We start from the raw sequence: 16,582 nt of genomic DNA on the forward strand, positions 1-16,582 counted from the left end.
TAGATGGAATTATTTTATCTTAGACAAACAATACACATATATATTCACGAATGAATTATTCTGAGAGAAGTTATATATATATTAATAGTCTGTTCGACTAGTTTAGGTCAATCATGTGATTCAATCTAAATCTAGGCCTTATCTAGTTCGATCATTTATCACATGATACGTGATGGTATTTGGATCATAAACATAATTGTACATCTTTAAGGTTCAATTCAATATGAAATGTGATATTCATTAGGCTATGATTGATTTGGGTATATAGACTTGATCTTTGTCTCTTTATATACATATATATAACGATTCCGATCATTATCTATTTTGATCTTACTTGAAAATCCTAGTAACAATGGATCTACATTGTTAATATATTTTTTAAACAAATTAATCTTGTTTATTCATGTTTATTCATGGAGTTAACAACAACAACAAATAATAATAATGAGAAAATTGTAAAGTTCTGTAAATAATACTATTAGTCATGAATTAATTTAATCTAATTTTATTTTCAATGAAAAATAGAATGAATCATCTTGTGTTAGTTGGGTACACCTTTTATTTAAAACAGAAACTATGAGGAGTACCATAATAGGACGAAACGGCCGTCCAGTGCCTCTAGGTTTGCCATGGTGGTCTAGCTTCAATTGACTCATGATTTCAACTATGAAAATACTAAATTCTCCACAAAACCCCTTCTGATCTAGAAACGATTGTCCAATAGGAATATTTTTTTTAAAAAAAGAGTTTGTTATCCATTGAGTTAAATAATAAAGTATATCTAACGAATGAGTTTAAAACAAAATAGTATACTCTGCCTGGATTACATTGTTAACTTTAAAATTTGTGACATAACATTATATTTAGGCAATTGATTTAAGATGTAACTCCGCCTGTAGCTCTTCTAGAGTTACTGCCAGTCCCAAGCCCGGGGCAAAGGAGGAGGGTTGGGCATGGGGTTAGCACTCCATCCAGTTGAAAAACTAACTCGCTAAAAAGCGCTAACCAGAAAAAATCATTCAAACCATTTAAACCCTGCCCTGGGAGTTGAAAGAATAATTATGATGCCTCATGATGAAAGCCGAGATTTTTCGGAAGTCACGAGACCGATACCTCTTCTAACACCCGGAGCAACATTCTTTATAGGTACATGGAGCGTCCAAACAATGTAGGAGACCGGGAAGACCAGTGGAATAGCAATGCCTAACTTGGAATCCGGAAGGGAAGCGGGAAAAAGGAAGGCCAAAGAGCACATTATGCCGGGAAATAGAAGCAGATATGAAAAGGATGAATGGTAACTGGAAAGAACTGGAAAGGATTGCCCAGGACAGGGTTGTATGAAGAATACTGGTGGGCGGCCTATGCTCCTCCACGAGGGGTAACAGGCGTAAGTAAGTAAATAAGTGATTTAAGATGTAGCAAAAACTGATTAATTACAGTCTTGAATATTATCAAAGAAAATAGGAATTTACAGACCATTATGAATCATAACTTTCGTTTACCAATTGAGTAATAAACATTTACTTTATACATTGAAAATGAGAAATAGTCAATTGACTTTTAGTTATTTGATTAAATTAATATTCATAATCTAGTTGTAGAATTTTATACTAAATGAGCTCATATTGTACGAACTTGATGTCACATGTGTGGTAGATCATCTTCACTGAAATCTAATAACATTGATGTGAAGCTTTCATGAGGTTGTATCCCAAAACATTATGAATACAATGGATTAGTTGTTTAAAAGGAAGGAGATAATATTGCTTTAGAGTGAACAGTTTTATCCGTTCAATGATAGAAATCAGTGAAGAGAAGATTAATTTGGTGATACTTTGGGTATCATGTAAAATATATCACGACGTGCAAAGTGGATAACCGAATTGACGTTGTTACTGTTTAATCGCCTAGTATCGACTTTTTTAGTTCGTGAAGGCAAACTCAGTCAACATCATCTCTTAACAAAATTTATCATCGTACATTATTTACCGCTACATTACATTTATTGTCAGTATTACAATCGGAATTAATACTGCAATAAAGCAAATGGATGGGTTACATTTGTTTTCTTAATATAACATTTATTCAGTTAGAGGTGGACAAATATTTTAAATAAAGAATTCTATGAACATAGATACATTGAACGGATGACATATGGCGACATGTCTTTCTAAAATTAAGATAGTGGAGTGGATGAGTAGCGTATTGTGATCAGGAATCATTTTGCTTATTATAATGCGTAAAAATAACCCTAAGTTTACGTTTATTGATTGAGATGTGAATTTTGAACCATCGAAGTTCGTAAATGAAAACACTTGTCCACAGATATAAGTTAATCAAAGAAGAGAATTGCAAAATATGTACTTCATCTGTGTTGAATAGAATTTAATCAATCATGGACGTTTCAAGTGTTTCTGTAACCCTTTGTCATCCTTCTCAAGCATTTGTTGTTGCATGTTTGATAGAAGAGCCAGATCTTCTGCGAAGTCTAGATCGTCCAGCTGCATCCTAGCTGTCCACTGTATCCCATGCTTCCCCCCAGATGCTGATGTCTTCATAATTTATTACAGATTTTTATACAAGTATTTTTGAAATCTGCTGAAAGCTCTTTCTACTCGTCTATACAGCATAATCAGAATGTTTCTCATAGTCTTAGTTGACATACTTTTTTAACATGAGGGTAAGAAAAAGGCAAAATAGGGTCATATATACTTCATTGTACTCTGGTTCTACACGTTTATGTTCATTTATTCTTCCATTTAAACCTTCCAATCCTTCATTACCATTGTGTTTAAAGATAAAAAAGATCATGAATAAAATGACAAATTTAAACAACAAAAATTACAAGGTTCAGAAAATTATTTTCTTTATTTTTTTTAAAAGTTATGATACTATTGATTAGTGTCATGTCATCTTGATTCATGATAAAACATGTTTTGTGTTTTTTTCAGAAAAAAATCAAACTATACAAGTTCACATGTTATTCGTGTGTTCATTTATACACTTGTTCACCACAACAACAGTGATCATGACAAATTTATTCAAGTAAAATAATTTTCACAACAGTGTGTGTTTAGTACAGACACTTGTTCAATGAATTTGTGTATATATATGTATCTCTGTTCTTGTTACCATGGTTATATAATAATTATGATCAGTAATTATAAAACATTGTTCCTTCTTTTCTACACCACAGAATTAGCTCCACAATAGTAAACGTTAACTACTTGATACCCTACTCAAATGCTATGGTTAGACTATAGTTTATCTATTCAGATATTTCTACGAATAAAGTACCAATAGCTCAAATTACACAAAATTTACTATACAATATCGATTGAGTTAATGAACATATTGTTAATTTGATCGATAGAGTTAGATTTATTCTAGATAATAGCAGACATTTAGACATTAGTTAACCGGCAATGATCGATTAGTGTAATGTAGTACATACTTTCTATAAATCAGTCCGTAGTGTGTTAACAACAACAAAAAAGAAGAAACGATCGATTTATAAACATAATTTTAATAATATTATTGGCAATAATAATTATAATAATAGCACATAATAAAATCTGTATTGTTTAACATAACTTAAAATAGAGTTAGAATTTTAAAAAAAAGCGATGAATAATTGAGTACAAAGAGGAGGGGGGGAAGGCTTAATGCACAGAGCATATATATATATATATATATATATATATATATAAAGGGAATAAGTGAGAAAATGGGGGATAGAAATAAATAAATCTGGGTTGTGTTAAACAATGTAGTTTTTTTGTGTGTTTTTTTATTGATTTAATAATTGTTCCATCAAATAATTGAAAAAAATTTATTATCCAGTTTTTCCAATATATTCATTATTCAACGAATTGATGTTCTGAAAGTTGAAAAAAAATAGGAGAAAAATCAGTACATACTACTACTACTACTACCAATAATAATAATAATAATAATAATAATAATAGTTCGTTTATCAAAGAAAATTAAAATACAGCATCGCTCAACAAAATTAAGATAAGCAAAGATGGATAGTGGCTAGCAGTGGACCAGTTGCAGTCCTAACACATCGATGGGAAGATTCAAACAAACAATACTAAGTGAACTTAAAATTAAGATAGTTTTATTTATTACTGTGTTTAAATGATATAACAGTCAGGTTGTTTGGCTAAAGATTCAAGAGATATTGTGTTTTGTTTCAGTTCAAGGACTCATCAACATTGTGTGTGAACTACATGACTTCCTTTCCATATAATGTATGAGAAGACTTTAGATTTTGTATCAAACACCAAACTACCTATTAGGATTATCACTTCATATCATTATATCGAAAATGATCTCATCAATGAAAATTTATACAAGGTCCCATAAGTATGAAAGAACTGCTTAACTACGTATTAATTTTTAAATGATATTCATTACAATAGATTGATCTCTGCTAGGCTAATACCATTGAAAACGATGAAACATTCGACAGCTATTTCGGCCTAATATGTGACTTCTTAATAGCGCACACTCATGACTCACCACAAGGAACGAACTCAAGATAAGGTCTGGAAACAAACACTTAACTATTGTTAGATAGCTAGGTTAATGGTATATATATATAAACTAACTAAATATATATACATATATTTTCTTGATTTAAATCACTATTAACTTGGATGAAATATAAACTTATAGCAAACAAAGAATCTACTGAGAATGGTTGAATAAATACGGATACAGGCAAGTTGTATGGAGAATACTTTGTAACCTTGACCGTGACGAAAATAAGACTAACCTACAACATATATATATATATATGCCACGATGATTCACCTTAGTTACTTGTAAAAAGATTCAATTAACAGACGAACAAAAATGTCAGCATGGCAACTAAAATATTATTATTTAGACTGGTAAAAATAAGAGAATGTTTACTAATAACATGTTTACAAGTTACCAAAATATAACTAGCAGATATTGATTATCTGTGTTACTGGTGTATATTTATATTGAGTGAATGTGTATTGTTTTCATTACCAATAGTATTATTATCATGTTTATTACTCTTAAATAACAACAGTTGTTTAATTGATTATTCATTCTCTACAACTCAGCAAACAAGTTTTTAAATGACATTAAACACAATATGATTAGTTTTGTACAAAGATCCTGTTGAAATGACAACAAAACGGAAAATACTTCTGGAAATATACCTGAAGTTTTATATACTAAAAATTTGAAATAATGTTGGCAATTATTGTCTTTTTTTTAACATAAATGTGATCTTTAGGAAGAATTGTAGTTATAGAATAGTTTTCATCATGAACTAATCGACATCAATTGGATGTTTTGTTCTGTTCAAGCTTGGAACATCTTTTGATTACTACACATATTACATGTTACTACACATGGACTGTGAAGTTAACCATAGTGTTATATATATATATATATATATATATATATATATATATATATATATATATAATATTGTAAGTGCAATAAAGTCAAGAATTATTTAAGAGATCAAACTCGCAGTCGAGTCATTAGTTGATATGGAGGATAACCCCTAAGGTTAAACAGACAGACAAGCAGATATACCAATTTTGAAGTACTTCACCTATACAAACTACGTTGAATTATTATATTACAGTGGTAAACAGGAAAGAGAGAATCAATGAGACAATGGAAAAGACTGTGAAATAAGCAAGTAGTATGTGAGATGACAAAGGAAGGGCATGTAAGACATATGATTCTTTTACGTATGTTGATCCAAATTTATAGTCTTATCAACTGACTTATTCAGTGTTCGGTAATCATTGTATCTAAGATGAGTACTGCTTACCTGGAAACTAGATATTTACTCTGCCCACAACGACTTATTGTTTATTATTAAATCGTATTATAAATCGTCCAAGGCATTTAGACGAGCTTTGTCAACAGTTCCGAGTTGTTTACACAAGTCATATGCAAAAGAACATGTTTATAATGGATCAGGCTAATATTGATGATGGTAGGTATCCAATAGGGCCATCCCTCACCAGTGGCACTTTATATGAAGATTCCCTAAACACTCTCACCTGAAATCCGACTAATTGCTCGTAAGTTCGTTACTTTTAAACTCTAATTTAGACTGATTTTTTTCTCATAAACAGGAAATAATCCACAACTAAGTTAATTCTATTCTGTTTGTATCCTTCATTTATATACTGTAGACAGTATCTCAATTTTGCAACCTTTAATCCACATACTGAAAACACATACGAAATTAGACAGTTAAGTTTCAATGTGTCGTTTCATTTCTTTCTTTTTTCCGTTTCTGAAATGTTTGCATTAAAAATAAGTATATGTATTTCCACTGTATCATTACTATTATTATATTTCTCAAGTATTCTCAATCAATATAAAGAGTTAGTTGAAGAAAAGAAATATGCTCTCTTGGTGTTATGTGTATTGAACACATCCTGTTCCATTTTTATCCCACATGTCAGTTAAGAACACGTGCAGGTCAATACTACAATATAAACCATAATTGAATACAAAGAGATACTGTATGTGTGTATGTTTATGTAGAGAAGTTCTATACTTTTAAGAATTCATTTATCTGTAATCTATGCGAATATGTTTTGATATACCGAAATATATATATGCACAATACAAATAATGAGAGGGAGAATAAACAGTCAATTTAATTAGAAAAACATAAAAAAAACCAGATGGGTAAATATGTGAAAAAGAAAATTACCACCATATGGAATGAACATATACATGAGAAAGGAGGAAGGTTAATTCCTATTAAACATAGTCCTTTAATTAATAAGGATTGAAATATACAAAAATAGGCACGATCCTCTCTTTCTGCCAATCAACTATTTTAGATTGGCAGGGGGTCAAGTTTAATCACGCATATATACACAAAGGAAATTTATGCATCTGTCTTTATTGTTAAGATGAATGAGTCATAAAAATATGTTTCTTCTATTAGCTAGTTGTGTGGAGTGTATTTGGGGGTAAATAAAGAAATAACTGATGAAGTGTTATCAGGTTATGCCCTTGATGATAATCTAACTTGTAAAGCAAACAAAAAACTCTCGTGAATGTATCATAACAAAAAGGAAATATCCATTTTACAAACATTTAAGTTAACTTCAAGTATATAACCAATTCTATAAAAAATTTATTTCTTCACAATAATCATGTTTTTTTGTGAGAAATAGTGACTAATGCACTTCAAACGTATCACATTGGATGATAATCGTCGTACTGTATCACAAAATTGACCGAATCGAGAAATATGGGCTGTTTAATTAGGCTAAACCAAGAGTAGGTGAAATGTAACCACTACCAAAGGCTTTTTGATTTTCTGGGTAGTTTGTTTGTAAGAGATTTCGAAACTTGGATAAAGGTGTTTTCAGAATATGACACACAATGTATGTGAGACTGAATTTGGAATATAGGATTCAAGCAGGAAGCGGATATGTTTGATCGAGTCCAAGGGTTAGGAACTACAACAAAGAGAGGTCTTCTGACTTATAAAATGAAAATGGACGCCTTAACCTATTTCCGTAAGCTAAGAATTGATTTAACTCAGGGTTTAATGTATGGTCAAAGATAACTGTGATATTAATGTGTCCTATCTACTTCTTCCATTTCGGACAGATAATCAGATAGATCTTTCGAAGAAATCTCAAGAACCAAGATCAAATCATTCAATTTTTCAGTTTTGTTTATTGTGTTGGGCATGAATTACTGGGACTACAACTCAATAAATGATATCAAAATTTTCTGTCGGAATATTCTGAACGACATTGAATAATCACCATAAGTTTTTTGATCATTTATTCTTACCACTGAAGAATATAAACTGGATTCAGCGCCAATTAGTAGGTGCACAGAATATCAAACTAGAATGAAACAACTGTCAAGTACTGGTTCGGTTTTTCAATCACTTTTTTTAAAAACAGTCTGGAGTTCCAAAACGACCTGTCAATTGTACCATTTCATCGTGAAACTAACAATCAATAATAAGCTTATATTTAATATTTAAAGAAAAGGGTGAAATAAAATTAAATTTACCTTAATCGTTTTTTTTCTGAAAACCATGAATTACTTCATAGATTGTCGTCGTCGTTTAACAGCGAAATAATCTGTAAAATAAGAGTGGAAAATAAAAAGAGTATATTATGATTTCTATATCATTATCAAGTATTTAAAAAAGTGATTGAAACGAAATTTCAGGATAGAATTAATCCGTTTAAATATATCTGATAGTTAAACACTTGAAAGTAATGATCTAATCATATAATCTCCTTAGAAGTCAAGTAATTAATGATCGTTATCATCGAGTATTTTGCATGAAATAAGATAAACCTCATTTTTATATTAGTAATAAATCAAAACTATAAGTTATACTTATTAACGATTGATTAAGGTATTACATAAAAATAGGGAGCACTGTAGATACGTTATATCCTAGCATTGGGCTCCTTAGCAGTGTTCATCCGCGTCTTCACTAATCACATATTATGAAAAAATGTTGTCCGGTGCTCATTGGTTTTCAGTAACACCTGAATTGAGATCGATCTGTGATGAATATGGCCAATAAGCTGAATTAATCTACATAAAACTCTTTCAATTGAATTAAGACTGTTTTTACGGAAAAAACTTACTGACATCCACTAATAAGGATCATCAAAACTATTTTGTAATTTCATTTCCCTTACATCATATAGACAGGTATTCCATAAATATATTATCAAGTCGAACCTTGGTAATGATACCTACTATAAGTATAGGTAAATCAAAAATAGTTTATACAGTTTAATATTTATCCAGAGTTCAATGTATACTAATACAGTGTTTTCTGTCCGATTGTGAATTTTCACTGACTAGACTATTTCAAGCTTTCATTTCTAATCTTACTTTTAAAAAATATCTCAGTCAGTTGGTCAGTCACAACGTAGAACCTGGTACGTATGTACATTGATTCAAATTTCCGTAATCCCATTAACAAATAGATATGAAATTGTCAGATCGAATCCCATAATACTAGAAATAGTAACAGCATAAGGGGTAAGAGATAAGATTGAGTATCAAAGATACCATCCCACAAGAAATGAAAACACTAAAAAAGGTTATGAGGTATTTAAAATCTCAGAATTTGGAGAAAGACAAAGACTGAATACACCTGAGTCATGTCATTTAAATTATCTAACCAATAACACGAAATTGTTATGATTTCTTGTAACAGTATGAAGTGATTTCTATTCTCTTAGTCTTATTGTTCCTTATGTTTTGTTTGAAATTATGAAATGATTCCGCTGTTTTATCTTTTTTGAAGTTTAAACAAATAATAAATATATCTCAGAAGAAGTTTTTGTGGATATTATAGTAATTTTAATAGTTGAGATCATGCTCACTAGTGACTGGCTCCAAGAGGTATTTCCTGGAGTTCTAGTGAGAAGTAGTGACCAGTGGCGTTCAACCAGGTCTGTTGTGAGATAGTAACTCACTGAAGACAATGGTGGGTGCGTCGCTCAATTTCGTGAATCGGTTGAAGTTAGACATCAACACCGTTAGATGCTGACAAGTTCAGTGGTCTAGAGGTTAGGCGCTCGCGCGAGACTGATAGGTCTTGGGTTCGAATCTCGTGAGGCTGGATCGTGGATGCACACTGTTGAGGTGTAGCACAATAGGACGAAATGGTCGTCCAGTGTTTCCAGGTTTTCCATGGTAGTCTAGCTTCAATTGACTCATGTTCTCAACTGTTTTGTTTATATGTCATTTTAAACTCAACTAATGTAAATTTACAAAAAAGGTTGGTCATACATCTTTCGCTATTCTGATAATTTAAGGGATATTTATAAGTGCGAGGAATCGTGTTAACTTTCGAATGACGCTTACATTATTTTTTACACACTGGATTTGATTAATGCACGTAGCATTTTGTGGTATTCACAGTCATTATATCGTGATATACACTGAAATTATTCTTCTTCTTGTTCAATAACTGTACAAAATTATCGTTATTACGTCTTATACAATTACCATTCTAGTAAATAATTCATAACAATTATAACCTTTACTTTTAATAAAATTATTACATATAATTTAAAAACAATTCTAAGTAAGGGCTTGTGGAAACTGTTGAATTTCATTGAGATCATGAACCGATTTAAGTTAGACCATCACTGAAAACTTGGAAACATTAGACGGCCGTTTCATCCTAATGTGGATCTCATGCACGAGACAGACGTTCCTGGATTCGAGTCCTGCATGCAGGTTCGTGGACAAGCACTACGGAGGAGTCTTGTACTAGGATAAAAATCCCCATCCAGTACTACCAGGTTTTCGATAGTACTTAAATCATCTCACGATTTCAATAAAAATGATTTTAACTGATACAATCATAATCTAAATGAATTGGATAATTGTAATTTTTGTTAATTAAATACCAATCATTAGCGAGATCGAGTGAATTTCATAATTAATTTAGATATTTAGTTAAAAATTGTGAATTTTTAAGTTCATCACTGATAGAAATAAAAATTGGATAACAATAGAAATAGGTTCATCATTAAGAAGAATTAAGCATTCGATCAACACTAAGAAGGACTTGACACGCATGACATTGATCACCACCCAGTGATCAATCAATTATGATTACAACTACCTAATACAAGTTTATATACAGGTCTATGAATCATATTAAATGTATCATTCATAACAAATGATGGTATGGCAGTAAATCAATTTAAGTTTTAACCTGTAATCAAATTAATTCTATGGAAACAAGTGCATCAACCAATGAGTATTACTATCACACTTAGAACTTGGATATCATACATTATTTTCTACTTTGTAATTATTCATAGTGTTGATCATCTTTATGAAATACAGAGTTAACTTTCATATATTACCAAACTCTATTGAAGCAACTGTTCAGTATTCTTAAATTTCAAAGTTTTTCTAATTAGTGTTTGAGATATTTTACACGACAATGTACTTGTACAGCAATTCTCCATACTGTGGATTGAATCAAAGGCTTATGAATAATACAGAACTATAAATTAGTTTTAATGATCCTACAATTTCGAGTTCATAAACTAAAATTTTTTTTCTAATAATTGACTAAATATACAGAGATATCAGTATTAATATCAACTATTTTTATAAATTTTATTAGTTAGCCAATTAGAAAAGGAAAGGTAGGGGGAAAGTGACTAGACCAAAAAAACATATTGATTTCCGATATTATTTTAAGGTGACTAACCAAAAACAAAAATAGATAAGTATAATACAACTCTAGAAGAATTATTAAATTACCTGTTACTTTGGGCCCAGATTTTTTCAAACTTAATCGATCCAGATTTTATCAATTTAATTGAATGTTGAGAAGAGGGATTCGAACCAGATGGTAACATTATATTATTGCTACTATTATTTGAACGGATAATTATAGGATTCACAGGTAATGTTGTCGTTGGTATTTCTGATAACTTTTCAGTAACTTGTGATATGCTGTTGACTTTGTATGGTGTAGATGATGATGTTGGCGGTGGTTGATTCGGTGTTATTGTGACAGTCGACTCTGTCGTTAAAGGAAAGTTTATTTCGGATTTTTGATTATCATTTAATAAAGTATCAGTATTAGATAGGTTGTATGATGAATTAAATGAATAAGTGAGATCTTTAAGTTCACTATTTGTAGACTTTTTGCAGAGTTCCATACGTGTTTTTTGAGCTACTGACATTGGAAGACGTCGAAATGCTTTTAATTTTCGTGGAGATTTTATATAGAAACTTGGAGGTGATTGAACAGGTTCTAAAATGAATTCATTTGTAGAATTTGTCTGTAAATTTCCACTATGTAATTGATGTACAGAAAGTGGTTTCCGAATTTTATTCTGTAATACAATATTAGGTGGTTGAAAGTTCCATTTATTTTGGAAACGGTCTAAATCTTTACGTATAATTGTCTCTAAAGTTTGTTGAATACGTATACATGATACAGGTTCACCAAACAACCTTCGACATAAGTGAACCGGTGCAGTGATACCAGCAGCAACCGACATTCTCAAAGAGAGGAGGTAACAACTGATCGTTACAAGCCAGGTTAAGGGATATATAACGAAATACAGATAGATGATTGGTCAATAACTACTGTAAAATGATTGGCTAACGGGATAATCAGATATATACTACTGTACATTATTTAAGTAGCTAAAGAAAAATATGGAAATTTACGGGAACACGTAGGCAGATTCACACTGTAATCATTGATCTATACTTTAAAATTCGAAAATTTCGTATAATGTAAAGAGTATATTGACGAGGTGTTTAATTTTAAATGAGTACTGGAAAAACGTTAACTCATGTGAATAACCTTCTGAGAATCAGAAGGATCATTCATGCACAATATTTATTTGTATTTAAGTAGGATTTCGGGACCTTAGGAAATTATGGATAGTTTATGGAGCTTCTAGCATACCAAATTCTTAAAAATGTACTTTGCCATGAAATGAATTATCGACGCTTCTGCTGTGTTTAGTTTTCCGATCTATCTTTCTTTTAAACCAGATTGTTAAACTATGTAGATAATTTTGAAGGTTACTTCTGGTACGGTTATGCGATCAACACAAAGTGTATCTAACACTACTTGTTCTTGTGAACTAAGTTACATCAGCATAATTTCTCGCAAAGCACTTCCGAGCAATAACATTCAGTGGGATATAAAACAATCAATAGTTTTATTTTTATACACTTAGTCAACTGCAATCAATTAGTCGATGAATATTTATAACTATGTATCCATACAGCTCTATACGCCAAGCTGACAACGTATCTCACACATGGAGTATAGAGATTTAATTATAAATATTTGGCTTTCAGGCCTTATGTTATTTATGTTTTGAAAAAATACATAACTGGAGAGAAAACTAATTTATCTTTTTTTCCTTAAATTATTCAGGATTCTATGCCTTTACTTTCATATAGAAATTTTGTTGAACTAAGCAGATCAATAGTCTTTATCAGAAAAGCGAGTGTGAATTTCTGGAGCTCTAGTAGAAAGCAATCAATGATAAGTTGACGTCAGTATCTCAGTTTAATTCAAGTTAAAGGTGTAAATCATTGTATGTTATCTCAGCGACCTGAGCATTAAGTGCTAGCAGAAAGTTCATACGATTCTGGATTCGATCGCTGGTGAGATTGTTGATGATCAATCATTATTAAGAAATCCCATAACGGAAAGCAACAAATACTCAGTGCATTCTGGTTTTCAAAGGTTTCCTCACTACAGACTGTTTACGACGTGAAGTCATAAGTTCAATAATCTCTTCAACCGTTTATACTAACAAAATTTTAGCGATAAAACTGATATGACTAATTTGTAATTATTGAGATTTAAAATTACACAGTCCCTTCGTAAAATATAAAAATTATACATTAAATACATTATTTTCACGTCTTCCTCCTTTATGATTCTTTCAATTGTCTTTATTTTGATTGCTCTCTGTTCCCCTTCCTGTTCTCTTTAATTCAACCTTATGCTGGAAGGCATTCCACTTCTTATTGACGCTACATACTATTTATATCTGTCAGCATAAGTAACGCACACCACAATTGGAGATGAAGTTCTTTAGCTTGTTTAGTGTGAGATCATGGGTGTGGTTCGTTGAATAATAGTGAATTAAATTTAAAAAAGTATTCTAATTGTTCTTCAGTTATCATCATTCTATGATGAAACTTACTTTTAAAATTGAACCATATAAACCATCTGTTTTAGAGTACTACCAAGATGTTTTTATAGTCCGTCTGATAGAAAAGAGTAACAGGGGTAACAAACTGATCAGTTTATTAGCATAATTTTAGGCTATCAAAGAGCTTGTAGTTTAATGACAGAATGAAATTGATATACTATGTCAAAGAAACAAATAAATAGAAAGAAGCTTACTGAAACTGAGATTCTCCCTCCAAATTAACTTTGACCGAGGTTTGAAAATAATTCTTTGAGATGATAATACTAGTGTCGGTCGAAGTGTAACTAACACAAACATTCAGTCATCTATCTGGTACAACAGACCTGAAAATATTTGTACCTTTGTATTTGTTTCATAATATTAGTAGGCATACGTTGTAAACTGTCCAGATAACGTAATCGTATGTTTATACTCTCTACTGGTTTGGTAGTGAAAACCTAGTATAAAGTCATTTGTAGGTGTAAAACATAATCACGAATATCAATCTACCATTAAATTGACATTGGTTCATTTCATTAGATGTAGCAGATTAACGATAATTAAATGAATACTTTGAAAGAAGGGGAGTTGATACTGAATGTAATGTTACAGAAGAATGAAAAAGCGATATGGGAATATTCTTAAGAGTCAAATTAGATTTTTGCTTAGAAACCAATATGTCTAAATAATCTGATTGTATTTGGGCCAGAAAGTTCAAATCAGTATATTTCTCATAAGCTAGGAAATTTAAATAATTTCTGGGCAGTTCTCCATTGACAAACTGTTATTTTCTGTTGAAAATGATGGTACATGATTTAATTGCATAGATACTCAAGAGCTTGCATTTATTTATTTGAACACATAAACATTGGTACAAGCGGGCACCAAATATACATGCACCACACAATTCACTTGATTTGTGTGTGAGCTGTGATACTGCCCGAGTGCCCTAACCGAAGCAGGTGGTTTTCTTAGGGAGCAACACCCGGAGCCTTTGACCTGAAGGTCTAGTCCACAAGGTAGTGTAGTGACGTCGGGAGATGCAGTCCCATGGTAGCCGGTGACCAACGATTGGTTCATATGCCATTCGTTCCATCAGGATCCTAGAGCCCATGTGCACCATTGGTTTGGAATCAGGGTTTTCCACGCGCCGGAAATTCGCTTTTCGTCCTCTCAATTTCGTAAACAACATCCCCGCCGCGAGAGGGCAATGAGTAGGACTTCCCCGGTAGTGGTTGTGTACGCGTGGCTATGTGAGAGCATTTCAAGAGGGAGAGCTGACTCTCCTCACCCTCGGCCGTACCAGGGCATTTGGGGTAGACATTTATTGAACAGTGTATGAAACGTGAAAAATATGGGCTTGTGATAAGTGAAAATGTTACAATCATTTTTTATTAAATAACAGGAGACAGTTAGACTTTTATTGTTGATATAAATCAAGAGGTTGCATGCTGTTTGGAGTTCTTCACCTAAGATATAATCATAGAAGTATTCTATTACGGAGACACACGTTAATTGATTTCAGGCAAGCGATTATTTATCGAAATCTGTTTCATTGGTCTTCTGCAGTGAAAATTTAACGACTGTATCGGAATATCACAGAGATAGTAATAGGGGGTGTGTGTAGATCATACGAATTTCAGAACATTTAACAACCAGAGGTTCTCTTCAATACGCGGAACAATTAACGGCCTGTAACAGTCGTTACCACTATTATCTGGCTGGTACTTTTGTTTGTGGCACGAAATCAGAGTAATAAAACGTAATTATCTCTATGATACAGCCTTAACATCAGTTAAAAGAAATTCATTTAGTATTGTTTTCTTGAATCTTCCCATTGATGGCTATGACTGCAATTGATCAATCTCTTATTTGCATATGTGGATCCTGTGCGGATTGCCTTAAGTCACGACCATTATAAGCAAAGATAGATGGTGGCTAGCAGTGGAATCCAGGACATGCGTTTCGTTCTATTTGGGACTCGTCAGCTGGATGTACATGCATCCCGGAGTTGATGATCACTCGGAGACTCGAACCCAGAACAGTTCGCTTCACACACTGCCAGCCACCAGCCATCTTTGCTTATAATGCTTTTGAATTCAGGCAATATCGAGGCAGTCCGCACAGTATGCACATATACCAACAAGAGACTGATCAATTGTAGTGTTAAATATCAATGGGAAGATACAATCAAAAAATACCAAATGAATTTAAACCTCACCCCATTGCACAAGCAAGTTGCTAAATGGATAGTGCGACGGAGTTTTAAGTAAACATTACTGGGTTCGAGTCCTAGAATGAACATCAACTCTGGGATGCAAGTACATCAGCTGATGGGTCAAAAATAGGACGAGACTTATTGGCTATTGACTAATAGTTATAAAATGGTACATATATTGAAGCGACGAGATGATCAGAGTTTTTTCCTTAAAAAAAGATGGACTAAAATCCTAATGATAAGATTTAAAACAGAAGACATCATGAATTGATTTACAAAAGGTATATGTCTGACGTAGAGCTTATTACACACATTAGAAACTGGTGAGAGTTTACACTTATATATGACCGAGAAGTTGTAGAGCAAAGTGAAGCAACTATCTAGTACAATGTATATTTCAAGTATTCTTCGACTGGAATAAACCGGACAGAAGTAAACGATCATTCTTTTCTTTGTGACCTTTATTCTGATATTTTATTAATAAATTGTCATACGTCAGTTGGTTGGAGATTTTATCCGTAGAAACCTATTCGATTAAAGGATCAACTAATTGAGTGAACCATTAGTTTAGTCACTTCAGTAGTTTGTAATTAATTATTGTATAATAGACTGGTGTAAGGCTCTGATAAAGACAATCTTA

The 16,582-nt window shown here is 32.0% G+C and overlaps 1 protein-coding gene across 1 annotated transcript; it reads right to left on the bottom strand.

The window, feature by feature from the left end:
- Positions 1 to 11,306: 11,306 nt before the first annotated feature.
- Smp_199050 (hypothetical protein) lies at positions 11,307 to 12,059 on the bottom strand (the record flags this gene model as incomplete). The annotated part of the gene is made up of 1 exon (XM_018794409.1): positions 11,307 to 12,059. The coding sequence occupies one exon, from the start codon at positions 12,057 to 12,059 to the stop codon at positions 11,307 to 11,309; it is 753 nt and encodes a 250-aa protein (XP_018647072.1).
- Positions 12,060 to 16,582: the final 4,523 nt, after the last annotated feature.

This window comes from Schistosoma mansoni (genome assembly GCF_000237925.1).
Source record: "Schistosoma mansoni, WGS project CABG00000000 data, supercontig 0186, strain Puerto Rico, whole genome shotgun sequence".
Lineage (NCBI taxonomy): Eukaryota > Metazoa > Platyhelminthes > Trematoda > Strigeidida > Schistosomatidae > Schistosoma > Schistosoma mansoni.